The sequence below is a fragment of the Dermochelys coriacea genome, chromosome 13 (assembly GCF_009764565.3).
Source record: "Dermochelys coriacea isolate rDerCor1 chromosome 13, rDerCor1.pri.v4, whole genome shotgun sequence".
Classification (NCBI taxonomy): domain Eukaryota; kingdom Metazoa; phylum Chordata; order Testudines; family Dermochelyidae; genus Dermochelys; species Dermochelys coriacea.
In genome coordinates, this window is record NC_050080.1 from 38,164,190 (window position 1) to 38,191,342 (window position 27,153).

The 27,153-nt window shown below is 50.7% G+C and overlaps 2 protein-coding genes across 6 annotated transcripts; both read right to left on the reverse strand.

Annotated features, from left to right (window-relative positions):
• Positions 1–56: 56 nt before the first annotated feature.
• On the reverse strand, positions 57–8,177 carry LOC119841668. 2 transcript variants are annotated; one of them, XR_006275446.1, is made up of 6 exons: positions 7,933–8,177; positions 4,920–4,956; positions 4,035–4,332; positions 1,723–1,824; positions 525–805; positions 57–318 (listed from the first exon to the last, which is right to left on the reverse strand). XR_006275446.1 is itself a non-coding variant. In XM_038369209.2 (5 exons), exons 1-5 carry the CDS (start codon positions 8,160–8,162, stop codon positions 639–641), a joined length of 834 nt encoding a protein of 277 aa, XP_038225137.1. In that variant the 5' UTR covers positions 8,163–8,177; the 3' UTR covers positions 57–638. The 2 variants fall into 2 exon arrangements, 1 of the variants encoding a protein (XP_038225137.1); XM_038369209.2 differs by having other exon boundaries at positions 57–805.
• LOC119841669 (basement membrane-specific heparan sulfate proteoglycan core protein-like) lies at positions 1,885–26,801 on the reverse strand. 4 transcript variants are annotated; one of them, XM_043495981.1, is made up of 8 exons: positions 26,646–26,801; positions 26,489–26,527; positions 25,356–25,655; positions 21,245–21,574; positions 19,734–19,801; positions 16,342–16,589; positions 15,539–15,634; positions 11,757–12,257 (listed from the first exon to the last, which is right to left on the reverse strand). In XM_043495981.1, the coding sequence occupies exons 1-6, from the start codon at positions 26,674–26,676 to the stop codon at positions 16,482–16,484; spliced, it is 876 nt and encodes a 291-aa protein (XP_043351916.1). In that variant the 5' UTR covers positions 26,677–26,801; the 3' UTR covers positions 11,757–12,257; positions 15,539–15,634; positions 16,342–16,481. The 4 variants fall into 4 exon arrangements, with proteins under 4 accessions (XP_038225138.1, XP_043351916.1, XP_043351914.1 ...); XM_043495979.1 differs by having other exon boundaries at positions 16,342–16,656; positions 19,487–19,801; XM_043495980.1 differs by lacking the exon at positions 16,342–16,589 and having other exon boundaries at positions 19,487–19,801.
• Between the last annotated feature and the right edge of the window lie 352 nt (positions 26,802–27,153).

Below are 27,153 nucleotides of genomic sequence, written 5' to 3' on the forward strand. Positions count from 1 at the left end.
ACACACCATCTGGGGGACAAAATAACCACAGTGAAAGAAACAAGGGTCAGAGGCCAGAAGGGGCTAAAAAAAAAGGTTTAATTAAAAGCTGGAGATGGGGGAATTTACAGGGATTCATATGCTGTGAATATATAGAGAGAAGGAAGATCTGAGGAGATATGAGAATATAAACTTTCTTTCTTTCTTTCTTTCTTTCTTTCTTTCTTTTTCTTAGTTACATTTTTTCCTCTTTCTTTCCAGTCACCTTCTTTCTTCAAAACACACCCATCTGGTTTCTCCACATTTGTAGCAGAGAACGTGACACACAGTAATATCTTGAAAAGAAAAGGAGTACTTGTGGCACCTTAGAGACTAACAAATTTATTAGAGCATAAGCTTTCGTGATGCATCCAATGAAGTGAGCTGTAGCTCACGAAAGCTTATGCTCTAATAAATTTGTTAGTCTCTAAGGTGCCACAAGTACTCCTTTTCTTTTTGCGAATACAGACTAACACGGCTGCTACTCTGAAACCAGTAATATCTTGGTTTGCCTGTAATATCTGAGGAGCAAAACATTCTCCCCTGGAGCCAGTTGAGCTGCAGAATTGGCCAGCCATCCGCGGGCAGGGGAGGAATATTCGCAGTCAGTAGTTGAGCCTTCACACCTCTTCCTGGTACTCATTATTCCCACGGGACATGGGGCTGGAGATGTGGTTTGCCTTGGCGGTCGCAGAATGACCAGACTGACGAATGACCAATTGAACAGGGACTGAGTAATAATCTGATTGAAATGGGTCTGAGACACCTGTGTGCTCCTCCTTGGAACCTGAGAATGAGAAAAGCACATGAGAAAACTCAAAGAAAGAAAGAAAGAAAGAAAGAAGAAAGAAAGAAAGAAGAAAGAAAAAGCTTGGGGCACGTTTTGAGGGGTATCTTTTTGGAGCAAGCAAAGTGAAGAAGCCAGTAGGGGTGAATGTGGGGTCTCAGTAGGGGGCGCTGTGCTGTAGGCGCAGGGAAGGGGCTCAGTAGCGGGCACTCTGCCCTCACAATTAGTGCTGACTCCAATGCCAGTGTGTAGCACTAGAGGCACAGTGCTACTGGGAGCAGGGCAGGGGGTTCGGTAGGGGGCACTGTGCTGCAGGGAGCAGGGAAGGGTCTCCGTGTGGTGCTCTCCCCTCGCATCATGCTATCACCAACGCCCCTGTGTAGCACTAGGGGTGCAGTGCTGCAGCTGGAGGGATGCGAGACCCTTCAGGGGTGCTGGTCCCTCAGTGATCATGCTGGAGCTGTGGCTGAGATGTGGAGCTGCTGTAGCTTCCCTAAGAGTCTGCATTCACATGCCTTTCTGGCCTGCAGTGCTTTATCATCTATGTCCAGCTGCTAAACAGCTGCCGTGACCCACCCCAGAGACAGCTGCATCTGGATGAGCGATCCCTCTGTGGCATTACACTGCAGCTGCCCACCGGCTGCCACGCCCCATCCCAGAAGCAGCTGCCTTTCAACCCTGGGGACTCCTAGGCAGTGTTACTGGGTGGCGCTTACGCAGCATTTCAGCAGGTGGAGCCAAGGGTCAGAAGAGAGATATAATGGTGTGGCTGGTGGAGAGATACTAGGCTCAGTGCTGTCTACTGCAGCAGCTGCTTTGCCAGGTGAGACTCAGGAGGAGAAATTTCAGGGTTCATTTGTTTAAGCTTCTCCAAGCTCCTGTGAAAGCAGGGACGGGGGAGAGAAATGTGCGATTACCTTTGCTCTTCATGCAGAGGTGGGAGATGAGGAAGATGAGGCCATTAATGGTGAAGAAGGACCCTCCCACAGCCAGTTCCCGGACCCAGAAATGTCTGCGCGCTGCAAAAAGGAGGAAATTGCAAAGAAATAATACACTGGCATGAGTGTGTCCCCCTGCTGCCAGTGTGTGTGCATGCTCTGTGTGCATCCCTGGAGGGGATGTGCACAATGTCTGTGATTGTGTCCTTGCTGCCCCCTGCTGGAGGGGATGAGCCCTACTCAGTGTGTGTGTGTGTGTGTGTACGTTCATGACTTCTGTTCCCTTCAGGAAGCATTATGTATATCTTAGACTGGTGAATCTGGGGCAACTTCACCTGTCATGGAAACATTCACAGCCAAGCTCCTTAGGGACAGAATCCACCTCCCACTCATGTTCTCCTTGTACGCACAGGTGAATTCCCCAGCCCTGTTGGGACCAGCTCGCGGGATGCTGAACATCATAGAGCTGGTCCTGGTCTCTGTTGTGCTGACCACACCCCACGTCCCTGGGATGAGTTCAACTCCATCCTTATAGAAGTGAAACCTCCGCTCACCAGCATTGCCTGGGGCAGTGCAGGTGATGAGCAGGGGGAGCCCTTAGCTCACCGCTCTGGATGGAGGATCCATACTCAGCTTCGGCCAGGGAGGGAAGTCTGAGGTTAGGAGAGGCAACAAGAATGAATCGGGGATGGGGGGGGGTGTTGACATGGGGGGGAAGCAGAGATGTTGCCCAAATCTCAACACTGGTAAGATTCAAACTGATACCTCGTGCCTCCCTACATGAAGACCTTTGTGTAGCTGCAAGTGAGAGCCTAGGGTTTATTCCTTCCTCCAGATTCTACAAGGTGAGTGTTGTTAGCCATTAGTTTGTCATGCTGGAGAACAGGTTCTGGGAACTTAAATATCATAGACATATAGGACTGGATGGGACCTCGAGAGGACATCTTGTACAGTCCCCTGCACTTATGGCAGGATGAAGTATTATCTAGACCATCCCTGACAGCAGTTTGTCTAACCTGCTCTTAAAAATCTCCAGTGATGGAGATTCCACAGTCTCCATAGTCAATTTATTCCAGTACTTAACCACCCTGACAGTTAGGAATTTTTTCCTAATGTCCAACCTAAACTGCTCTTGCTGCAATTGAAGCCCATTGCTTCTTGTCCTGTCCTCGGAGGTTAAGAAGAACAAGTCTTCTCCCTCCTCCTTGTAACAACCATTTATTCTCTTTATGTATCAGGTTGTCCTGAGTGTGGGGCACATGCTGGATCTCCATGCTATTGACAGACAAGCAGTCATGTTGGGTGCCATGTTGTTGGCTGTTGAGTAGGCATGTTGGATGCCAAGTTGTTGGCCGTTAGGTAGGCATGATGAATTGCTATATTGCTGGCTGTTGGAGAGTCATGATGAGTCTCATGTTGCTGGCCGTTGGGCAGCCATGTTGAGCGGCCATGTGGGGCAGCCATGTTGTCAGCTTTTTGTCAGCCATGTTCAGTGATCCTGTTGTTAGTTGTTGACTGAGTCTGTTGGATCACCATAGTGTGTGGCCATGTTGTTTGTAGTTGGATAGCCATATTGGGTTGCCATTTTGTTGATAGTTTGGCAGCCATTTTGGTTACCCTTATATGGGAAGTGAAGGGCATGTTTGGTGAGTATTGTTGGCAGCCTGATTTCCGTAATTTGGCACAGTATTTGTACAATGGCTGAGGGTGTTGCTACCTTTTGGGTAAGTATGCTAATAAGTCACGTTTCTGGAAGCCTGGAGATTGTGTTGTCAATTGGTCAGACATGTTTCATATTTTTGGCAGTCATGGTGGAGGGTGGCCCTGTAGTCAGTAGTTCGGAAGCCATATTTCTGAAAGTTGAGATGTTTGATATCAGTTTTGCAGCTGTGTAGGTTGTTGTCAGCAATTGGGTAGCAATTATTATTTATTTGTATTATCATAGTGCCTAGGAGCTCTTGTCCAAGCCCAGAATTCCAGTGTGGTAGGCGACCAATATTGGATGGTCATGTTGTCAGTAGTAGGGAAACCATGTTGGAGGGCCATACAGTTGGTAGCTGGGCAGCCATGTTCGGTGTCCATGTTGTTGGCAGTTGGTCACCCATACTGTGTAGCTGTATTCATTGAAGGATTAGCCATGTTGGGCAGCCACAGCTGGGAAGTGAATGGCATGCTGGGGGACTGTGTCATTGGTTGGTTCCCTGCTATACTTTTGTCCGCTTATGTCTTTATGCATCTTGGAAGTGTTCACCTCTAACCCAAAGAAATGTAAGAGACTGTGCAGAGCTCACCTTTCACTCTAATGAGGACAGTGTCACTGCTGCTGGACCTGTTCCAAGAACGGCCTTGGTCTATCCAGTATCTGCAATGGTACGACCCCCCATCCTCAGGCCCTGTGAGGCTCATTTGAAGGTATGGCTTCTCCTGGATGAAGCTAGGACTGGATGGCCTTTCCAATATCACTGTAGTACTGGAATCCTCCAACTCTATCCACCAAAGGAGGAGCAGAGCACTTGATCTTAACAGTGTCTCCAGGAAGGTACTCCTGCTTCTGGGGGTGCAGGGACAGGGATGGGGCCTCAGGGACACCTGAGAAAGAAAGCTTCCATTGGCATTAGTTGGGAAGGAAGGCAGAAGCAGCAGCCAAGAAAGAAGCCACAGATGTCCCACATCCAACCTCAGACACAGGCTACTGCCAGGCCAGGCCAGAGTTAGGACCTGCCTCCTGGAGCATACAGGCACAGAACTGGGGCGGGGGCAGAGAAGAGGGGGATGAGGGTGGGGCAGGAGGAGAATGTTCTGCAATGATGAGGTTTGTTCCTAAACTAACCTTTCAAGACCTCAGGGGACAATGCCCCCAAAAAAGCACACTGCCACCTGCTGATGTACCCCCCTCCCCACTAGGGGGCAGCAGGGTACGCATCCAGCTCTGGACTCCCTGGCTGAGACCCCACTAACTTGTCTCGATCCTATGTCTCACCTCGGCCATTCTGGGGGTGCTGGCATTGGTGCTGGCTGGACAAAGCGGGAGCTTGGTGTGTCCAGGGGGGGGCTAACGGGTTCCCCACAAACCCACCCCCATGGGATTCCCACAGCATAAGCATAGGCGAATTCTCCTCGAGAGACAACCCCACCCCAAAATGAGTCATCTGAGTGAGCACAAGTGTCGTCATTACCTGCAGGGAACAGGCCTGGGAAGAATCTTGAGAGTGGCTGAAAGATAGAAGAGAAGAGAGGATGAGTCAGATCTGGGGAGGGAGAAGTGTGATGGGAGTCAGGAATGCTAGGAAAAGGCAGGGGGTAGAGAGAGAATGGGGATGGGATATGTGATGGGTTCCCCCACGGGGGGCCACTTGGAACTGGGGTACCACTGATCCCACCTGACCCACCAGGATGGGTTGCTTTACACGGTACTGCTGAGGCAAGCCAGCCAAGCCTTCCCTCAAGCTTCATATTGCATTTTACCAGCACACATACAAGTAGGGACACACCCAGCTGCAGCTATACACACACATGCTGAGATCACCTCTGCATGGGACGGCTCAGCTAAGGAATTGCCCAGTATTCAAGTGCACGCACCCCTCTAGAGGGTAAGCCCAACATTGTACAGTCTTGCGCTGCCCAGAGAACACTACAGCGTAAGCTCATGAAAATCACCCCCTCCCTCAATGTGGCGAGGGATAAGCACAGCTTTCTGCCCCAGGTTAAAGTCTCCACACACACACTGGTTTTAGACAAACAAAACAAGTTTATTATCTACAAAGATAGATTTTAAATGATTATAAGGGATAGCAAACAGATCAAGTAGGTTTCAGAGTAGCAGCCGTGTTAGTCTGTATCCGCAAAAGAAAAGGAGGACTTGTGGCACCTTAGAGACTAACAATTTATTTGAGCATAAGCTTTCGTGAGCTACAGCTCACTTCATCAGATCCATGTAGTGGAAAATACAGACCTAAAAGTGGCAATTCTTCAACAAAAAACTTCAAAAACAGACTTCAATGAGAGACTGCTGAATTAGAATTAATTTGCAAACTGGATACATTAACTTAGGCTTGAATAAAGACTGAGAGTGGATGTCATTACACAAAGTAAAACTATTTCCCCATATTTATTCCCTCCTGCCCACTGTTCCTCACACATTCTTGTCAACTGCTGGGAATGGCCCGCCTTGATTATCACTACAAAAGGTTCCCCCCCCCCCGCCCCCGCTTTCCTGCTGGTAATAGCTCACCTTACCTGATCACTCTTGTAACAGTGTGTATGGTAACACCCATTGTTTCATGTTCTCTGTGTGTATAAAATCTCCCCACTGTATTTTCCACTACATGCATCCGATGAAGTGAGCTGTAGCTCATGAAGCTTATGCTCAAATAAATTTGCAAAAGAAAAGGAGGCCTTGTGGCACCTTAGAGACTAACAATTTATTAGAGCATAAGCTTTCGTGAGCTACAGCTCACTTCATCGGATGCATTCGAAATGCATCCGATGAAGTGAGCTGTAGCTCACGAAAGCTTATGCTCTAATGAATTTGTTAGTCTCTAAGGTGCCACAAGTACTCCTTTTCTTTTTGCAAATACAGACTAACACGGCTGCTACTCTGAAACCTGTCAAATAAATTTGTTAGTCTCTAAGGTGCCACAAGGCCTCCTTTTCTTTTGTAGATCAAAATAGATTACCTAGCAAATAAAAAAACGCAATCTAAGCTTAGTACTAACAAAATTCTATATAAGAGCACAATTTTCACCCTAAATGTTGTTTTAGGGAAGATTGCAGATATTCTTTTAAGCCAAGCTGCACTTGCTTTCTGCTTAAAACTCCAGTTACTCCTTTCACAGGCTAGACACCTCTAGCCTGGGATCATCAGCCCTTCTCCCCTAGTTCAGTCTTTTTTGTTTCTCAGGTGTGTTCAGCAGTCTTCTTTCTTGGGCAGGGAGGCAGTGAAGAATGAACCATGAGGAAGTCACTCCCCTGCCCTAAATAGTTTTTTGCATGTGGCGGGAATCCTTTGTCCCCCAGTTTGATCCCCACCCCCGGTCGTCAGGAAACACAAGTATTATCCTGGAGTCCAGTATCAGGTGACTTGGTTACATGACCCTGCAGCCATAACTCAGAAGCTGTTTGCAGCATCCCCAGGAAGGCTTCTCAGTGGGTGATCAGCATCTTCTAAGACCTATTGTTTTCTCTAATGGCCCTTCCCAGCAAGACATCTAGACTGATTGCATTCTGCTTAGTGGATGTTCCCCAGTGTAAACACATTTGTAATATGCATAGACAATATTTATAACTTCAGTTATAAAATGATAATGCATCATTATATGCTTATCATAATATGATAATCATATTCGGTAAACCGTAATCTTTTCAATGATACCTCACATGACCTCTCTTATATAAAATACCTCATAGTTAGGCCATAATCATATCATAACAATATCTCTATGAAGAATATGGGGTCATAGTGTCACAGGGTAGTACAGCTCAGATGAGAAGGAAAGCAAGAAAAAGCAAGCAAGCAAGGAAAGATACAGAAAGAGAAAGCAAGCAAGCAGGCAAGAAGAAATATAGAAAAGAGATATAACAAGAAAGCAGAAAAAGAAGCAAGCAAGAAAGAAAAGTAAGAAAGAAGTAAACAGGAGGATGGAATGCAAGCAAGACAGAAAAGAGACAGAAAGTGAATACAAGAAAACAAACACGCAAGAAAAGAGCAAGGAAGCAAGACAGCAGTCAAGAAACAAAGAAGAAGAAAGAAAGAAAAAAAAGAAAGAAAGAAGAAAGAAAGAAAAAAGAAAGAAAGAGATTGAAAAAAAAGCAGGAAAGCAAGAAAGAAAAGAGAGAGATTGCAGGGAAGCAAGAAGAAAAGAAAAGCAAAGCAAGCAAGAAAAGCAATTGACGAGAATAAACAAGATAGAAGAAAACAGGAAAGCAAGCAAGCAAGCAATATAGAAAAGAGGAATCAGAAAAGCAAGCTAGAAAAAAACCATAGCAAGAGAAGAAATTAAAGAGATAGAAAGAAAAAGCAAGAAACAGAGAAAAGTCTAGAAGAGAAAAGCAGCAAGAAAGAAAATCGATAGAAAGTAAAAGACAGAAAGAAGGATGTGAGCAAGCAAGGAAAGACTAGAAGAGAAGCAGGAAAGCAAGCAAGACAGGATATAACCCAAGAGAGGAAGTGGGCCCAGGGAGGCTACTTACCCAGCAGCGGCAGAAGGAGAGTTAGCTCCATGCTGAGTGAGCTGATCTGTCTGGGCTGAGAGCTGGTTCTGAGCCACCAGCCCTGTCTCTGCCCAGGGAAGAGACTGGCTCCCTTCTATGAGATAGCTGAACCCTGGTATGGATGTGACACCCAGCCACTGCTTCCTCCGCGATGTGGGAAGTATCGTGGCATCCCAGTGATGGTCACATGCCAGGCTCTTGGGAAACATGACAGCAGTTGCTGACCACAAACTGAGGCCCTCCTTCCTGCATTTCCCTCCCCCCCCTCCAGTGTCTTGCAAAAGCAACACAGCCCTGGGCCAGCTCAGCTCAAAGCGGCTTTACCCACCCAAAAAACCTTCTCCAGCTGTGTGGGGAAACTGAGGCAAAGTGGAGGCAAGGTGGTGATGCACCAGCATTATACAGTCTCCACTGAGAATCAGATCTTTGCCGTGGCCAACGTATAAGAAATTAATTATTTTCCTCCATTTGCACTGAATTTTTCACCCTGATTTCTAAGCAGCTCAAACTTGCTTGTTTATGCCAAGGCCTAAGGGGTTTGAATGCCCATAAACAAGGATGGGAATTAGGTGTCCAAATCCCTTTGCAAAAAGTGAAGGAGTACTTGTGGCACCTTAGAGACTAACAATTTATTTGAGCATAAGCTTTCGTGAGCTACAGCTCACTTCAGCTCATGAAAGCTTATGCTCAAATAAATTAGTTAGTCTCTAAGGTGCCACAAGTACTCCTTTTCTTTTTGCGAATACAGACTACACGGCTGCTATCTGAAACAAATCCCTTTGGTCATCTCAGTTTTGGATTGAGCTCTTATGGGCAGCAACTGGCTGTGGGCCCTGGGGCGATAGTGCTAGTAATCTCATGATAAAGACCAGAGGCCAGGAATTTCAAGTGCCTAGAGATTCTGTCTGGCTTGTTGGGAATTGCCCTCGTAGGATCAGGGTCTTTTGGATCCCAGCACCCACAATCCCTATCAACTTTGAAAATGTTGGTCGCCATGTCTTCCCAACTGATAGGAATCATGCCCCTTCTTGGAATGGGAGGGCAACTCAGGAGTCCCTCCATGCCCTGCCCAAAGCTGGGGAGAGAACCCAGGAGTCCTCATACCCAGCCCCTCCCACGCCAAACACTGGACCCCACTGCTCTCCCAAAGCTGGGGTGAGACCCTAGGAGTTATGGCTCCCAGCACCCCCCTGCTCCAATCACTAGATCACACTCCCTGCTCAGAGCTGGGGAGAAAACACAGGAGTCCTGGCTCACAACTCCCCTGTGCTCCAATCACTAGATCCCACTCCCTGCTCAGAGCTGTAGTGAGAACCCAGGAGTCCTGATATCCAGCCCCTGCCCTGTCCACCTGCTCCAACAACTAGACCCCACTACCTGCTCAGAGCTGTAGTGAGAACCCAGGAGTCCTGATATCCAGCCCCTGCCCTGTCCACCTGCTCCAACAACTAGACCCCATTACCTGCTCAGAGCTGAGGATAGAACCTGGGAGTCCTGGTGCCCAGCCCCTCCTGCTCTAGCCACTAGATCCCACTCCCCTCCCAGAGCTGGGAATGGAGAAGATGGGCTGTGGCAGGACAATCTCCCCAGAAAGATCAATATGTCCCTGCCCTGCATGGAGCAGAGGTGGAGCAGGGGATGGGAGTGAATGATGATTTACGGACGAGGAGGTTGGAGAAGGGGTGGCTGGGCCATGTCTACAGGGAGGGTAAGGGGCCAGGATTGGGGCCCTGAGTATCACTGAGCTAATGAGATGACAGGGACTAGAGCTGGAGGAACTGAATTCAGCTCACTGGGGGCTGCCACTCTGAGCCCTCAGCCTCATGGATTCAGGTCAAAGTGGCTTCTCCCTGATAGTGTGGCTAGTGGTGGGTGCACACAGCCGGGCACAGCCTAACTCAACAGGGATAGGAGTTCTAAGGAGAATCTCCCTTCTGGGTCAGCAGTACAGGGACAATGACACACACCACAGTGGGGAGGAAATAACCACAGCAAAGGTAATAGAGGAAGAACAAGTTAAAAAATATTTAGAGACATTAGGTGTATCCAAGTTGGCAGTGCCTGATGAAATCATCCTAGGGTACTTAAGGAATTAGCTGAAACAATCTCAGAACCATCAGTGATTATCTTAGAGAAGTCATGGAGCATGGGTGATATTCCAGAGACCTGGGGAAGGGCAAAAATGGTAGCTATCTTTAAAAAGGGGAAGAAGGAAGACCTTGTTTATTATGAACCAGTCAGTCTAACTTCGATACCTGGAAAGATGTTGGAACAAATTATTAAACAATCAATCTGTGAGCACCTAGAAGATTATTAGAAAGAGCCAGCATGGCTTTGTCAAGAGCAAATCATGCCAAAGCAACCTCATTTCCGTCTTTGGCAGGGTTATTGGCTTCGTGGATAGGGGGAAGCAGTAGACGTGATGTATCTTGATTTTAGTCCGGTGTTCAACAGTCCCACATGACATTCTCATAAGCAAACTAGGGAAATATGGTCTAGGTGAAATTATTATAAGATGGGTGCACAACGGGTTGAAAGACCATCCTCAAAGAGTAGTTAGCAATGGTTTGCCATTAAAGTAAAAGGGTGTACTTAATGGTGTCCCACAGGGCTCAGTCGTGATCTGGTACTAGTCAATATTTTCATGAATGACTTGGAGAATGGAGAGTGGAAAATAGGCTTATAGGAGGACACCAAAGTGGGAGGGGTGGCAAGCGCTTTGGAGGACAGGATTAGAATTCAAAATAACCTTGACAAGTTGGGGAATTGGCCTGAAATCAACAGGACGAAATTAAATAGAGACAAGTGCAAATACAATGCGAAGTCCAGTGGCACTTTAAGGTGCCACCGGATTCCTCATTGTTTTTGTGGATACAGATTACAGACTACCCCTCTGATACTTGAAGTGCAAATAATTTCACTTAGGAAGGAAAAATCAAAGGCACAGCTGCAAACTGGGGACTAACTGGCTAAGAGGGTCGTACTGCTGACAAGGATCCGGGGTTAGGGTGGATCACAAATTGCAGATGAGTCCCCAACATGATGCCACTGTGAAAAAGGCTAATATCATTCTGGCGTGTATTAACAGGAGTCTTATATGTAAACCATGGAAGGTCATTCTCCTACTCTACTCAGCATTGGTGAGACGTCAGCTGGAGAACTGCTTCCAATTCTGGGATTTTAGGAAAGATGTGGACAAATTCAAGAGAGTCCAGAGGAGAGCAACAAAAATGATCAAAGGTTTTGAAAACCTGACCTCTGAGGAAAGGTTTTTAAAAAAACGAGCTTTTTCAGTCTTGAGAAAAGAAGACTGAGGGCACCTGAGAACAGTATTCCAATATGTGAAGGGCTGTTCCAAAAGGGTGGGGATCAGTTGTTCCTCATCTCCACTGAAGTTAGACAAGCATCTTCAGCAAGGGAGATGTGTTAGATATTAGGGAAAAGTTCTAACTGTAAGGAGAGTTAAGCTCTGTAATCAGCTTCCAAAGGAAGTTGTGGAAGCCCCATCACTGGAGGTTTTGGAGACCAGGTGGGACAAACACCTGTTGGAGATGTCCTACATCAGCGCTTTTCAAGCTATCTGATGTGGGGGACTGGCAATTTTTTCCCCCAATGTGCACGCAGACCAGCAGCTGATGGCTCACGGACCTGCACCGATCCGCGGACCACCACTTTGAGTAGCACTGGTCTACATGGTCCTACCTCAGTGCACAGGGCTGGACTTCATGACCCTTCCAGGTCCTTCCAGCCTGACATGTCTCATTTTATAGAATCATGGGGGAGGGAGCGGCAGAAAGACCATAGGAGGTTAAAGGGAGGTTTAATGACAAACAGGAGATGGGAAATTTACAGAGATTTACATCAGCTTGAATGTTCCTGGAAAAGGGAAGATTTGCTGAGAAGTTGGGAGAATAGAAACTTCTTCCTTCCGTTTGAACAGTCCCAGTCTCTCTGCAGCAGGCAAAGAGACACAATCACATCTCATTTTGCCAGGGATGTTTTCAGCTGGAGACCTGGTGTGTGCCTTACAGCATGAAGGAGACCTTGGGAGGATATGCACAGTGAGTGTGGTAAGCTTCACAGATCTTCATTGGCCCTATGATGTTGCAGGGGACACAGAGGCAAGGAGCTGAGGGGACAAAGAGGCAAGGAGCTTGAAGTCCAGCCCCATGCACTGAGATAGGACCGTGTAATTTCCCCTGAAGGTTAAAGAGTGTCCGGATTGATCATTGCCAGAGGTATAGGTGAGTAACTGCTGATGGAACTATTGTTCTGGGTTCTCTTCCTCTGCTCCCACTTGAAACCTACCAATGAGAAAAACAAATCAGTGACATTGCTAATGTACTTGGGGCATTTCATAATGTGTTTCTATTCCACGTTAGGGTTCTGGCTCAGAAGGGGAAAGGGTGGGGTGCACTTAGATGGGACAGCAACAAGGGATAGCAAAGCAAGGAAGCCAGGAGGGGGCATTGTGGGTAGCTCAATAGGGGGTATGCGCCCCTGGGAAAGAGTGCTGTCTGCAATGCCCCCATGCGTTGCTAGGGGGCACTGTGCTGCAGGGAGCGGCAGCTCAGTAGGGGCTGTTCTTGCATCTTAATCAGCACTGACTCTAATGCACCAGGGGGCACTAGGGGGCACTGTGATGCAGGGAGAGGGGCACGGGGGGCTCTCCCCCGATAGTCAGTGCTGACCACAGTGCCAGAGTGCAGTGGTAGGGGGTGCTGTGATGCAGGGAGCAAAGTAGGGTTCAATAGGGGGTGCTCTCTCCTGCCAGTCAGAGCTGAGCCCAATGCCCCAAGATGGCGCTGCACTGCAGGGAGCAGGGCCAGGGCCCAGTAGGGGGTGTGTCACAGCAGAGAAACCATAATAAACCTGGTCTGCTGCATGGAAGGGGAAACTGAGGCACACTACCTCATGGCATTGCTGGCTAAATGCCAAGTTACCTACACTCTAGAAAACATTAATATCTGCATTGAGTTAATACCAGTTGGAAAAGAAGAAGGTTTAACAATACTGAACAGATACAAAGAGATGCTTTCTAGCATCCCAGAGGAGGCACACTGGCTAACTTCTGAAATGACCAGACTGATCCACAAAGAGTTAAAAGTACACAGAACTTTAAAGAGCTCATGGGGGTAACATGATAATGCTTAGCAACACTTAGGAGTTGTATTGTCAAAGCCTAAAGAGGACCTTGGGTCCACTGCCTCCGCATTAGCCAGTGACTAAAACTCTTGCAGTGAACTAAGAGGGACGAGGTGATGCTCTGTACCTCAAAGTAGCACCATGGAACCCCCCGTATTACCACTCGTCACTTACATGTAGATATGTGGTTTGTACAAAGTGTGCTCGTGTAAGGTATTACTTTAAAAGTCTTCATCGGTTGAACATTAATGTCTGTGGATTGTGGTATGCTGTCATTAGGGAAGTTATGGAGTATGCGTGTGTGTGACTGAGAGATTGTTGGAAGTGTGGGAACAACACCCAAACCAGCCTTTCACAACTTCCACTTTCACAACAGTGGAGTAGCCAGGCAGCATTAATGGCTTATCAACACCTATCAAGGAAAGAATCCACTTTCCATAGACTGTACACAATGGAGACTGCTTGACCAATGGGGACCACCTGATCCCCATGTCACAGCAAAGATCTCAGCAAGAAAGTATAAAAGAGGGAAAGTGACATCATCACTTGGCCTCACTCCCAAAACACATTTGGAGGACAAAGACTTTGAACCGTGGGAGGCAGGTCCCCAGCTGGAGAAGAGTCCTAGCCTGTGTATGAGGATCTGTAACCTGCTTGTACCATCTGTCAGGGTGAGACACTGCTTGATTCAAATCCTGTTTAGTCTGTAGAACTTAGACTGTGAATTTATTTTTATTTCTTAAGGAACCAACTTTGATATCTGCGCTTGCTCCTTATAATCACTTCAAATCCGTTTTTCTGTAGTTAATCATCTGTTCTATATTTTACCTAAAACCGTATGGTTTGGTTCAAGTGCCGGGGGAATCTCAGCTCAGGTTACAAAGATGAGTGCATGTCCACTTCTGTTGATGAAGCGCGGAACGAGTTATAATCACTTAAAATCTATCTTTTATAATTAATACGTTGGTTTGTTTATTCTACCTGAAGCAGTGCGGTTGGTTTGAAGCGTGCCAGAGACTCCCCTTGGGAGAACAAGCCTGGTGCATATCAATTTCTTGGTTAAACTGACAAACTCATATAAGTTTGCAGCGTCCAGCGGGCATAACTGGACACTGCAAGACAGAGGTTCCTAGGGTTGTGTCTGGGACAGGAGATATTGGCTAGTGTCATTCGGTTGCACAATCCAAGGAGCAGCCTACATGCTAGAGGCTGTGCATAAACAGCCCCGGAGTGGGGATTCTCACAGCAGAGCAGGGTAAGGCTGGCTCCCAGAGTCAAGGATTGGAGAGACCAAGCAGATCACCGGTCCAGATAACATCAGAGGGGAATGTCACAGAGAGATACCCCAGGTTGGTGGGACAGAGGGCTCAGCAGTCACACAGTCCGGGTTGCACCCAGGGAACCCTGTCTCTGGGAGTTCTTCCCTTGCAGTCACTCCCTGTCTAATGTCCCAGCATGGCACTAGGAGGCACTGTGCTGCAGGAAGGAGGTGGGAGGGTGATTTTGCCACAGCTGCTTTCCTATGGATAAGTACCATTCCTTCTTAATTATTATCATTGTAGCACCTAGGAGAAATGCCTCATGGTGAAGAACCCCAATATGCTAGGCGCTGCACAAACAGTGAACAAGACGGTTCCCAATAACACTCCCTCCTTCCCCTGCCCCCCACTCTATGTAATTTGCCCAAGACTCTGGCCATAAACTCCGGTATATCCCCAGACCTGCTGACCTGATTCTGTTGTCCTAAATTCCTCCACCCCGGCTGCTTCCATGACATCTAGCATCTGCTTTTGCCCTTCCACTCATTTGTGCAGCTGACTTCAAGCTGCTGTGTTCCACCCTAGAGCTAGCTGCATCTCAGCCTTGAGTGAATGATTGCCGGGTGACGTCTCAGTGCACCTGTAGGCTCAGCTATCTCACCCCAGAGTTGGCTGCATTTCAGCACCAGTCGTGTGACCTCCTGGCAGTACTGCTTGAATGCCCACCATTCCTCACCCTGAGCTCTCCTCTGCAGTGCCCCCTGTGGGTGAGCTGTGTGCACGGTCATCCCAGATGCCTGGATCCCAATCCCCATCCTGGCATCTCTCCCCTGAAACCACAATTCTTTGCACCTTGTAACTACCCAATTACCCATGATCCATTGCAGCAAAGCCTCCCTCCTGTAAACTCCCCACACTCCTTTACCCCAAATTACCCACTGTCCTTTGCACTGAAGTCCTGTATTACCAAATCACCGATGATCCCATGAAAGGAAATCCTGCTCTAGCCAATTACCCACAGTCCTTTGCAATAGGGTCTTGTGATCCTAAATTAATCTTGGAGGTGGACGGGGGGACGAGAGGGACTGAGATCTGCGGCGCCACGTAGGGGTGAGCACCCTGTGCTGCCGACATGGATGCCTGAGTCCCATTTTCCATCCCCATCTCTCTCTCCTACACACCTTTCTTCTTCCTCTGTAGAAACAAAGAGACAGCAGCCAACCACCCACAGCAGCACCCGGCACCCGCCACCAGGGGGATGGGCAGAGACCAGATAGCTAAGAGAGGGAAAGAGAGGTTTAATAGCCAGGATCATAGGACAGGAGAACAGGGAATAGGGATCTGCTACCTCCACTATACCCCAGACAGGGCAGGGAAACGGTTGCCCTCCCCTATACGGGAAGATTTCTGCCAGCCAGATGCTTTTGGTACAAGCCATGGTGAAATGATGCCACCGTGTGGGAGTCAGCGATACTGCAACAGGGGGGAATGGGTCTTCTTACTGTCCCTTTAAGTTTGCAGCCAAGTCTCTCCTTGAAGGTAGCAGGGGCCTGCTGGTATGATACTGGTATATACTGAGGTGGCTTCATTTTGGGGTGCTGTCACGCATATTTGGGGCTTCAACCCTTCACAGTGACATTCACGGCCAGTTTCTGGTGGTGGGACCACCTCCATTCACCCTTCCTGGTACCTATATTGTACAATGGTCACTAGGGCAGCAGAGGGTGGGGGTGGGGAGGGGCGGCTGTACTGTATAATGGGCACGGGGGAAGCAGAGGTGGGGGCGGGGAAGGGCGGCGGTACGTATAATGGGCACTAGGGTAGTATAAGGAATGGGAGTTGAGTCAAGCAGCCATTCATTCACAGCTGCTCATTTCAACAACTGTTGTTCTTCAAAAGCAGCTGGGAGTGGTGTTTCCCTGTTCTCCCCACAGGCGGACTCTGGAGTAACTTTGATGGATTTGGAGGTTTAGGGCAGCCTCACCCTTCATGGTGACGTTCCAGCCCGACTCCTGGGGGACGGATCCACCCCCCTCACGGTCTCCTCATAGCTGCAAGTGAATTCCCCGGAGCTCACAGGACCAGCCCCTGGGAAAGTGAGAATCATAGAATCCATGCTGGACTCTATGGTGCTGATCTCAGACCCATGTCCCCGGGGATAATCTCGGCCCCGTCCTTGTAGAAGTGAAATCTCCACTCGTCTGGCATCTCCGGGGGCTGTGCAGGTGATGACTAAGGAACCCTTGCTCACCACCCCGGATGGGGGGATCCAGGCTCAGCACCGGCAAGGGAAGGGGATCTGAGGGGAGGACAAAATGGATGGGTCAGCAGGAGACCAGATTGGGGAAAACTGGTTAAAAGGTCGCGCTCTACTGTCTAATGGGCACTGGGACAGCAGAGGGTGGGGGTGGGGAAGGGGCGGCTGTACGTATATGGGCACTAGGGCAGCAGAGGGGGAGGGGAAGGGGGGCTGTACTGTATAATGGGCACTAGGGCAGCAGAGGGGGGGAGGGGAAGGGGGGCTGTACTGTATATGGGCACTAGGGGCAGCAGAGGGTGGGGTGGGGAAGGGGCGGCTGTACTGTACAATGGGCACTAGGGCAGCAGAGGGTGGGTTGTTGGGAAGGGGGGCTGTACTGTATAATGGGCTAGGGGCAGCAGAGGGGTGGAGGAAGGGCGGCTATACTGTATAATGGGCACTAGGGCAGCAGAGGGTGGGGGCGGGGAAGGGGGCTGTACTGTATAATGGGCACTAGGGGCAGCAGATGGATGGGGCGGGGAAGGGGGCTGTACTGTATAATGGGCACTAGGGGCAGCAGGGGGGGGCGGGGAAGGGGGGCTGTACTGTATAATGGGCACTAGGGCAGCAGAGGGTGGGGCGGGGAAGGGGGGCTGTACTGTATTGGGCACTAGGGCAGCAGAGGGTGGGGGCGGGAAGGGGGTTCTGTACTGTATAATGGGCACCTAGGGGCAGCAGGGTGGGGGCGGGGAAGGGGCGCGGTACTGTACAATGGGCACTGGGGCAGCAGAGGGGGGGCGGGGAGGGGCAGCTACACTGTAATGGGCACTGGGGCAGCAGAGGGTGGGAGTGGGAAGGGGTTTGTTTATTTGTATAATGGGCACTAGGGGTAACAGAAGGTGTGGCCAGGGAAGCGGCGGCTCTACTTTATAAAAGCTAGCAAGAGATGTTAAGAGTAACCAAGAAGGGTTTCTTCAGGTATGTTAGCAACAAGAAGGTGGTCAAGGAAGTGGGGGCCCCTTACTGAATGAGGGAGGCAACCTAGTGACAGACGAGGTGGAAAAGCTAACGTACTCAATGCTTTTTTGCCTCTTCTTCACAAACAAGGTCAGCTCCCAGACTACTGCACTGGGCAGCACAGCATGGGGAGGAGGTGACCAGCCTCTGTGGAGAAAGAAGTGATTCGGGACTATTTAGAAAGCTGGATGAGCACAGTCCACGGGGCCAGATTCGATGCATCCGAGAGTGCAAAGGAGTTGGCGGATGTGATTGCAGAGCCATTGGCCATTATCTTTGAAAACTCATGTTGATCGGGGGAGGTCTGGACGAATGGGAAAAGCTAATGTAGTGCCATCTTTAAAAAAGGAGAGGAGGATCCATGGAACTACAGGACATCAGTCTCACCTCAGTCCTGAAAAAAATCATGGAGCCGGTCCTCAGGAATCAATTCTAAAGCACTTAAAGGAGAGGAAAGTGATCAGGAACAGTCAGCATGTTCACCAAGGGCAAAGTCATCCTGACTAATCTAATTACCTTCTATGATGAGATAACTGCTCTGTGGATGAGGGGAAAGCAGTGGAGGTTGTTTCCTTGACTTTAGCAAAGCTTTGACGCGGTCTCCCACAATATTCTTGCCAGTAAGTTAAAGTATGGTCTGGAGCAATGGACTAAGTTGGATAGAAAGCTGGCTAGATTGTTGGGCTCAACAGGTAGTGATCAATGATTCCTGTCTAGTTGGCAGCCGTATCAATTGCGCCAAGGGTCGGTCCTTGGGCTGGTTTTGTCAATATCTTCACTAATGATCTGGAGATGGTGTGGATTGCACCCTCAGCAAGTTTGCAGAGACACTAACTGTGGGGAGAGGTAGATACTGGAGGGTAGGGATAGGATACGAGGGATCTAGACAAATTAGAGGATTGGGCCAAAAGAAATCTGATGATATCAACAAGGACAGTGCAGAGTCCTCATTTAGGACAGAGAATCCCATCACCGCTACAGACTAGGCCAAATGCTTGGCAGCAGTTCTGCAGAAAAGGACCTAGAGGTACGTGGACGAGGAGCTGGATATGAGTCAAAATGTGCCCTCCTTGCCAGAGAAGGCTAATGGCATTTTGGGCTGTATAAGTAGGGGCATTGCCAGCAGATCGAGGGACGTGATGTTCCTCTCTATTCGACATTGGTGAGGCCTCATGCTGGAGTACTGTCTCAGTTTTGGCCCCACACTAAAAGAAGGATGTGGAAAAAAATGGAAAAACGTCCAGCAAGAGGGGAACAAAAATGATTAGGGGCTGGAGCACATGAACTTATGAGGAGAGGCTGAGGGATTTGGGATTGTTTAGTCTGCGGAAGAGAAGAATGATGGGGGGATTGATAGCTGCTTTCACTACCTGAAAGGGGTTCCAAAGAGCTGGATCTAGACTGTTCTCAGTGGTAGCAGATGACGAGAAAGGAGCAATGGCCTCAAGTTGCTGTGGGGGAGGTTTGGTTGGATATTAGGAAAATCTTTTCATGAGGAGGGTGGTGAAACACTGGAATGTGTTTCCTAGGGAGGTGGTGGAATCTCCTTCCTTAGAAGTTTTAGGTCAGGCTTGACAAAGCCGGCTGGGATGATTTATTTGGAGACGGGTCCTGCTTTGAGCAGGGGGTTGGACTAGAAACCTTACCTGGGTCTCTTCCAACCCCGGTATTCTATGATTCTCGATTCATATGGGACAGGATAGGATCACTTGTATGTGCGGGCGCATTTATTTCACCTCTGCGTCACCCCAACAATCGTTCTCCTTCAAAAGGCAGCTGAGTGTGTGCTCAGGTGCCCGTGTTTCCCTTTGCCCCCTATTTCAGGAAGCACTGAAGTTATTGGCATGGATTTAAGATTCTAGGGCATCCTCACCCTTCACGGTGATGTTCACAGGCCGGTCTCTCAGGGACGGGACCACCTTCGCTCACATTCTCCTCGTACCCACGGTGAATTCCCGCGCACTGTTAGGACCCCCGTGGGATGCTCAGCACAGACATTCCTAGATCTGGTGCTGGCTCCTTGATGCTGATCTCAGACCCGCGTCCCAGGGACAATCTTTGCCCAATCTTTGTAGAAGTGGAAACCTCCATTCCTGGCAGCCCCGTGTGCGTGCGGTTGAGCAGAGGGAACCCTTCGTGACCCCTCCTGATGGGGGATCCATGCTCAGCACTGGCTGTGGAGGGGGATCTGCGTGGAGTAGCAACTGAGAGAGGTTAGCACGGGAATCACAGTGCTGAGTGTGAAAAGCAGCGGCTATACCAGGGGTGGCCAACCTGAGCTCCAGAAGAGCCGAATTTACTAATGTACATTGCCAAAAAGCCAGTAATACATCAGGAACCCCCCATCAGCTCCCCCGTTCCCCCACTCCCAGCTCCTCCAACCCACCGGCAGCCCCCGATCACTGCCTCCCCTCCCTCGCCGCACCTCCCGATCAGCTTTTTGGCGTGCAGGAAGGCTCTGAGGAGGGGAGAGGAGCGAAGACACGCAGGCTCAGGGGAGGGGGCAGGAAGGGGTGGAGTGGGGAAGGGGCTGTGGCAGAGCCAGGGTGAGCATGAGCACCCCCTGACACATTGGAAAGTTGGCTCCTGTAGCTCCCAGCCTCGGGTCGGAGCCTAGACAAGGAGCCATATGTTACTTCAGAAGAGCCGCATGGGCTCCGGAGCCAAGCTTGGCCAGTCCTGGGCTATACCGTATCTTGGACACTAGGGGCAGCAGAGGGTGGGGGTGGGGAAGGGGGGCTGTACTGTACAATGGGCACTAGGCAGCAGAGGGTGGGGGTGGGGAAGGGGGCTGTACTGTACAATGGCCTAGGGGCAGCAGAGGGTGGGGGCGGGGGGGGGCTGTACTGTATAATGGGCACTAGGGGCAGCAGAGGGTGGGGGGGGGAAGGGGGGCTGTACTGTACAATGGGCACTTGGGCAACAGAGGGTGGGGCGGGGAAGGGGGGCTGTATGTATAATAGGCACTAGGGGCAGCAGAGGGTGGGGTGGGGAAGGGGGCTGTACTGTACAATGGGCACTAGGGGCAGCAGAGGGTGGGGGGGGGGAAGGGGGGCTGTACTGTATAATGGGCACTAGGGGCAGCAGAGGGTGGGGGTGGGGAAGGGGGGCTGTACTGTAATGGGCACTAGGGGCAGCAGAGGGTGGGGGGGGGGAAGGGGGCTGTACTGTATATGGGCACTAGGGGCACATAGGGTGGGGGCGGGGAAGGGGGGCTGTACTGTAAATGGCCTAGGGCACAGAGGGTGGGGTGGGGAAGGGGCGCCCATGCTGGGTGGCACTGTTTGAGAGCCAAATACTTTGTTGCCTTACTGAGTTTTTGGTTGCAATCTCTCTCTCTCTCTCTCTCTCTCTCTCTCTCTCTCTGTGTGTGTGTGTGTGCGGTGTAGGAAATGTTGTTTGTATGTAGGGTTTCAGAGTAGCAGCCGTGTTAGTCTGTATTCGCAAAAAGAAAAGGAGTACCCGTGGCACCTTAGAGACTAACAAATTTATTAGAGCATAAGCTTTTGTGAAGTGAGCTGTAGCTCACGAAAGCTTATGCTCTAATAAATTTGTTAGTCTCTAAGGTGCCACGGGTACTCCTTTTCTTTTTGTATGTAGGGGTTGATTTTATTCTCTAGGGCAGCCTCACCTTTCAAGGTAACAGTCACAGCCTGGCTCCTGGTGGACAGCATCCATCTCTCGCTCTGTTTCTCCTCGTACTGACAGGTGTATTCCCCGGTGCTGTTGGTGTCAGCCCGCGGGATGCTGAGCACAGAGACTGTCATTGAGCTATTCCCGGGCTCTGCGGTGCTGATCTCAGACCCAGCGTCCCCAGGGATGATCTTGGCCCCATCCTGGTAGAAGTGAAACCTCAGCTGTCTGGCGTCCCCGGGGGCCGTGCAGGTGATGAGTAGGGGATGCCCTTCGCTCATCACTCCAGACGTGGGATCCACTCTCAGTGTCGGCTCTGCAGGGGGGTCTGAACAGGGCAGCAAAGGGTTGGGGTCAGCCAGGGCAGGAGATGGAGGAATGTGAAAATGTGGTTCGGAGAATGGAACGGATGCATCTTCCCTCCCTCCAGACTTTGAACAAGTTGTTGGAGCTGGAATTGGGAATTCCTTCCTCAGAAAACTGCCTTGGGGGGTTGCTAGCCATTGGGTTACTGTGTTGGGCAGACATAGGTGAGGTTTTTCGTAGGAGTCTGTGGCCTGCGCTGTGCAGGAGGTCGGACTAGAAGATCAGAATGGTCCCTTCTGACCTTAGTATCTATGAATCTATGCTCCTGGAACCCTATGGGTCTTGTTTTATATCGGGCAACTAAGACTGGTGGCCATGTTGGTAGCTATGTTTGGGCAATCAGGCTCTTTTCAGTTGGGTAGGAATGTTGGATTGCCATGTGGTTGACAGTTGAACAGCCATGATGGTTGGCCATTTTAGTAGTTGGGCGGTAAGTTGGGCGGCCATGTTGTTGCCAGTTGGGCAGCCATGTTTATTATGTCGAGTGTGAGCAGCCATTTTGGATGGGCATGTTAGTATTTGGGCTGCCATGTTGGGCTGCAAAGTTGTTGCCAGTTGATCGGCCATATTTACTGGCCATTTTGCTAAGTGTGAGACTCCATATTGGATGGGGATGTTTGCCTAATATTGGGCAGCCATACAGTTGCCAGTCGGACAGCCATGTTAGGTGTCCATGATTCGGGAGTGAATGGCTGAGAAATAACCCATGAAAGATAAACCTTGGCATATATTACCTGCTCCTGACAGACAATGGGGCAGACAGACCCTCCTCCATAATGGCATGACTTTGACAGTCATTGACCTTCAAAAGATAATGTGTGTGTGTGTGTGTGTGTGTGTGTAAAAGCAAGAACAAAGGGAGAAACGGGTCTCTTGATATTTAAATAGCTACACTGTGGTGTACAGAGAATCATAGAATCATAGAATATCAGGGTTGGAAGGGACCCCAGAAGGTCATCTAGTCCAACCCCCTGCTCAAAGCAGGACCAAGTCCCAGTTAAATCATCCATTAAGTAGAGATAGAGGGGGGGTATGGAGAGAAGGAGAGAGAGAGAGAGTATGGGGATAGATAGATAAATAGATAGATACAGTAACTCCTTGCTTAACCTTGTAGTTATGTTCCAGAAAAATGCTTCTTTAAGCGAAGCGATGTTAAGCGAATCCATTTTCCCCATAAGAATTAATGTAAATAGGCGGGGTTAGGTTCCAGGGAATTTTTTTTTTGCCAGACAAAAGACTATATATATATATATACACACACACACAGTATAAGTTTTAAACAAACAATTGAATACTGTACACAACAAAGATGATCATGAAGGTTGGTTGAGGTGATGAAGTCAGAGGGTGGCATATTTCCCAGGGAATCCTTTACTGCTAAATGATGAACTAGCACTCAGCTGAGCCCTCAAGGGTTAGCACATTGTTTTTAATGTAGCCTCACACTCTACAAGGCAGCAGGGATGGAGGGAGGAGACACAATAGACGCATGGCAGTGACTGCAAACATTCCCTGCAGAAACTGAACGTTATGATGAACCCAAGCATATCCCACTAGAGAGCACCATTCGCTCCACTTTCCGAAGTGCCAGGTGGTGCATGTTTGTATGAGAGAGAGAGACAGACACACACACACTGGGTGTGTGTGAGAGGGAGAGACACTGTGTGTATGTGTGTGTGAGAGAGAGAGAGACACACACCGTGTGTGTGTGAGAGAGAGAGAGAGAGCATTACCCCTTTAAGTACGCTGACTCCATTCTAAGTACATTGCCTTTTTAAGTAGATCAGCAAGTTGAGACAGCAGCCGCTGCCAGGAAGCTCCCTCCGTCCTGAGCCCTGTTGACTGTCCCCCCCTCTGTGGCGATGGGGGCCAGGAGCAGGAGCAGGGGCAGGAGCAGGAAGAGGGGACACCCTGACATCAGCAACGTCCCCCCTCGCCCCCCACACAGCAAGGCAGAGGGCAGGAGCAGCACATGGCAGTGGGGGGAGGGACACCTGAACTGCTGGCAATTGGTAGCCTGCTGGGCGGCTGCCGCCCAGGGAACTTAGGGGAGCTGATGTGGGGGCTGCCGGCCCACCCTGGCTCCAAGCCCCCACCAGCTGCACCGGCTGCTCTCCCTGCAAGCAGTGCACAAAGCAGGTGGCTGCCAAACAGCATTATAAGGGAGCATTGCACAGCCTTAAACCAGCCTGTTCTCTACTAGATCAGCGACGTAACCACGTTAACTGGGGACGGTCAGGGAGGAGTTCCTGTAGATCAGGGGTCTCAAAGTCCCGGCCCGCAGGCCGTCTGCAACCTGAGATCCTCCCCAATGTGGCCCGCGGGGCTCCAGCAATTTGGGGGCAGGTCTCTCCCTTGGCCCCACTTGCTACTCTCCCCCCGGGCTTCCCCCGGGCGATTTAAAATTGCCTGGGGCCCCATCCACCATCGGCAGCAGCAGCTCCATGTGCCTGCCGGACCCTCCCTGTGGCCCCGGGGGGGGGGGGCCTCCGCATGCTGCCCCTGCCCCGAGCGCCCCTGCACCCAATGAGAAGCTGCAGGGACGGTGCCTGGGGGCAGCAGCGCATGGACACCCCCGGCCCACCCTGCCTTGGAGCCCCAGGTAAGCGCCGCACCCTCCAACCCCCTCCCAGGGCCTACACCCCTTCCCCCTGCTCCTCCACCCCCACCCCCTGCCCCATCCCAGAGCCTGCTCTCCAGATCCCCTCCCCTACCCAAACTCCCTCCAAGACTCCAACCTCTAACCCCTTCTGCACCCAAACTCCCTCCCAGAGCCTGCACCCTGCACCCCAATCCCCTGCCCCAGCTCCAAGCCTGCACCCCAGACCTCCTCCCCCATCCAAACTCCCTCCAAGACCCCAATCTCTCACCTCTGCAGCACCCAAACACCCTCCCAGAGCCTGCACCCCAATCCCCTGCCCCAGCCCAGAGCCTCTAACCTAACGACGTCCCAGAGCCTGCACCCCAGACCCCCTCCCTGACCCAAACTCCCTTCCAGAGCCCAACCTCTCATCCCTTCTGCACCCAAACTCCTGCCCAGAGCCTGTACCCTGCACCCCAATCCCCTGTCCCAGCCTAGAGCCTGCATCCCAGACCCCCTCCCCCACCCAAACTCCATCCAAGACCCCAACCTCTCACCCCTTCTGCACCCAAACCCCCTCCCCCAGAGTCTTAGACAGGTGGGGGGCAGAGTTTGGGGGGGGTGGAGTTTTGGGCGGCATGAGTGACATTATTGGCCCGCTGGGAGGATTTGAGGACTGGCACTGGCCCTAAGGTAAATTGAGTTTGAGAGCCCTGCTGTAGATAGTGTGACAAAGTCAGGCCGGACGGCTGCAGGAGGGGCTGGGAAAACAGATGTATTAACCCTAGAATAGTAAAGGCCCTTTTTTCTATAAGCTGGGAAGGGGTTGCTTCAGGTCAATTAGGGACACCTGAGTCTAGTTAAGGGCTGCCTGAAACCTGTTAAAACCTCTCTCCGGGGAGGGGGAGAAGTTTGCTTCTGTGAATTATAGACTTGCTTCCCTTTGTTTGGAAGTGGAGCACTCCTCAGGCCTGCCCCGAGGCCGACCGGGAAAGCTCTGAGAAACAAACCCCAAAGAGAGAAGACAGACACACTCCAGAGTGGGGCTGACTTACCCCAGACCGTGTCCCTGCCAGAGGAGGGAGCACTAAGTCCCGCAAGGCAAAAGGGGTGCCTTGCCACAATAGATTGTTAGATAGATAGACAGACAGACGGACCTCACCTTTGACTCGGATGGTGATATGGTTGCTCTCCAAGGAGTGGACGAAACTACCAGACTTGCCCGTGTAATAGTTGCAACTGTACGAACCCGCACTCCGTGGCTCCGTGATGTTGAGGTTGTAGGTGTGTTTCCACCCGGAGGACACCCAGGCTGAAACAGCCCATCCCGTATTGCTGTAGTATTGGAATACCGACACCCAATCCTTCACGGCGGGAGCAGAGCATGTGAGGTCCACGATGTCTCCGAGCAGGTATTCAACCTTCAGGGGATGCACGGAGAAGGCTGGAGCTGGGAGTTTAGCTGGGGAACCAAGGTTCCATTAGCACCAACTCATAACCCACCATGGGGTCATGGGATTGAAGCAGAATCTCGGCGTTTGTTAAAAAGAGTCAGCTTCCAGCACTCGTGGTGAAGGAGGAAATCTCAAGATGGTGACTTGACTGTGACCTTCCTGAGTCTGCCCAGAGCCTGAGCCCCTTGCTGTGAGAAGGGGCAGCTTCCCTGTGTGTGACAGGGCTGAGGCGAACACTGCACAATCTCTCCCCCCCTTGGGAAGGTGGAGGGAGGCCATCCCGCATCGGCTCCCCTCAGGGCTGCCCCATGGCGTGATGCAAGGTACAAGAGAAAGAGGAGTTGGGAACTCCAAATAGACGTGGGGTCAGGCCACTTCCTCTCTGAGCAGAAGCGTTCACAATGTGCAGGTTCCCTCCACCAGGGAAAATGTGCTGGCTCAGCTGGTCCCGGAGCTGAGCTCATCATCATTAGCCCTGAGTTCCTCTCCACCCAGGTACACACAACCCCCTACCCCCACCAGTGTATGGCTCCTTCCCCTGTAGAGGGCAGAGAGGCACCCGTCTTTCATGGCCTGGTGAGGGCCTCTCTGCTGGGACCTGGGCGGAGACCCACCCAACTCATCTCACCTGCTCTGGGACAGGAACGGTGTTAGGTCGGAATGAACTGGGGCTGGCCAGGGATAAGGAACAAAGAGGGAGTTGGAGACCTCCGGACTCAGCTACCCCCTACCTGCACTTCCACATCTCACAGCTTCAAAGGGGGGAAATATCCCACCCCGGCTCCCAAGACATTACTACCCCCAGCAGTGGCATCTCAGGAAGGACAGGCATCAGCATTACCTGCAGGGGACACCAGCCGGGGAAGGAGCTGGAGAGAGGCTGAAAGAGAGAAAAGAGTTGATGAGACCTCCAAGTACACAAGAGATGGGATGCTGGGGAGAATGGGGGAGAATGGGTAACAGGAGAAGACAGACAGACAGACAGGGAAGTCACTTACCCAGCACAGGCAGAAGGAGAGTTAGCGCCATACTGAACTGGTTCCTCTGGGGCTGGGAGCTGGGTTCTCAGCTCAGCCACCAGCCGTGTCTCCCTCCAGAAGGGTGACTGACCCTTCTGCTTTGTCCGTCCAATGAGATGGACAATCCCATGACAGGATGCGTTGCTCATCCCTCGGCCCTCCCTCCCTCCATCCCATGATGTCTGAGAAGTCACGGGCTCCCACCCAACACAGGAAATTCTGGTGCAACCACAGTCTTGGCCTCTTCCCCTCCACAGCCCAGCTATTCGCCTCCATGGCCACAGATGCCACCAGACCTTGTTCTGTGGACCATCCACACACCTTTTCCTGCTGCCTCCTCCCAGTTCCAAGCTCCTGAGCGTGTATTTCCCGCTCTGCAATCCGGCAAGTGTCTCTGTGCTAGGCTCCCAGCTCCTCGGTCGTCACCTCTCTTGGGTGGAGATGCACATCTCTCACCTTCCCATGTGGGGATTTTCCTGGCTGCACA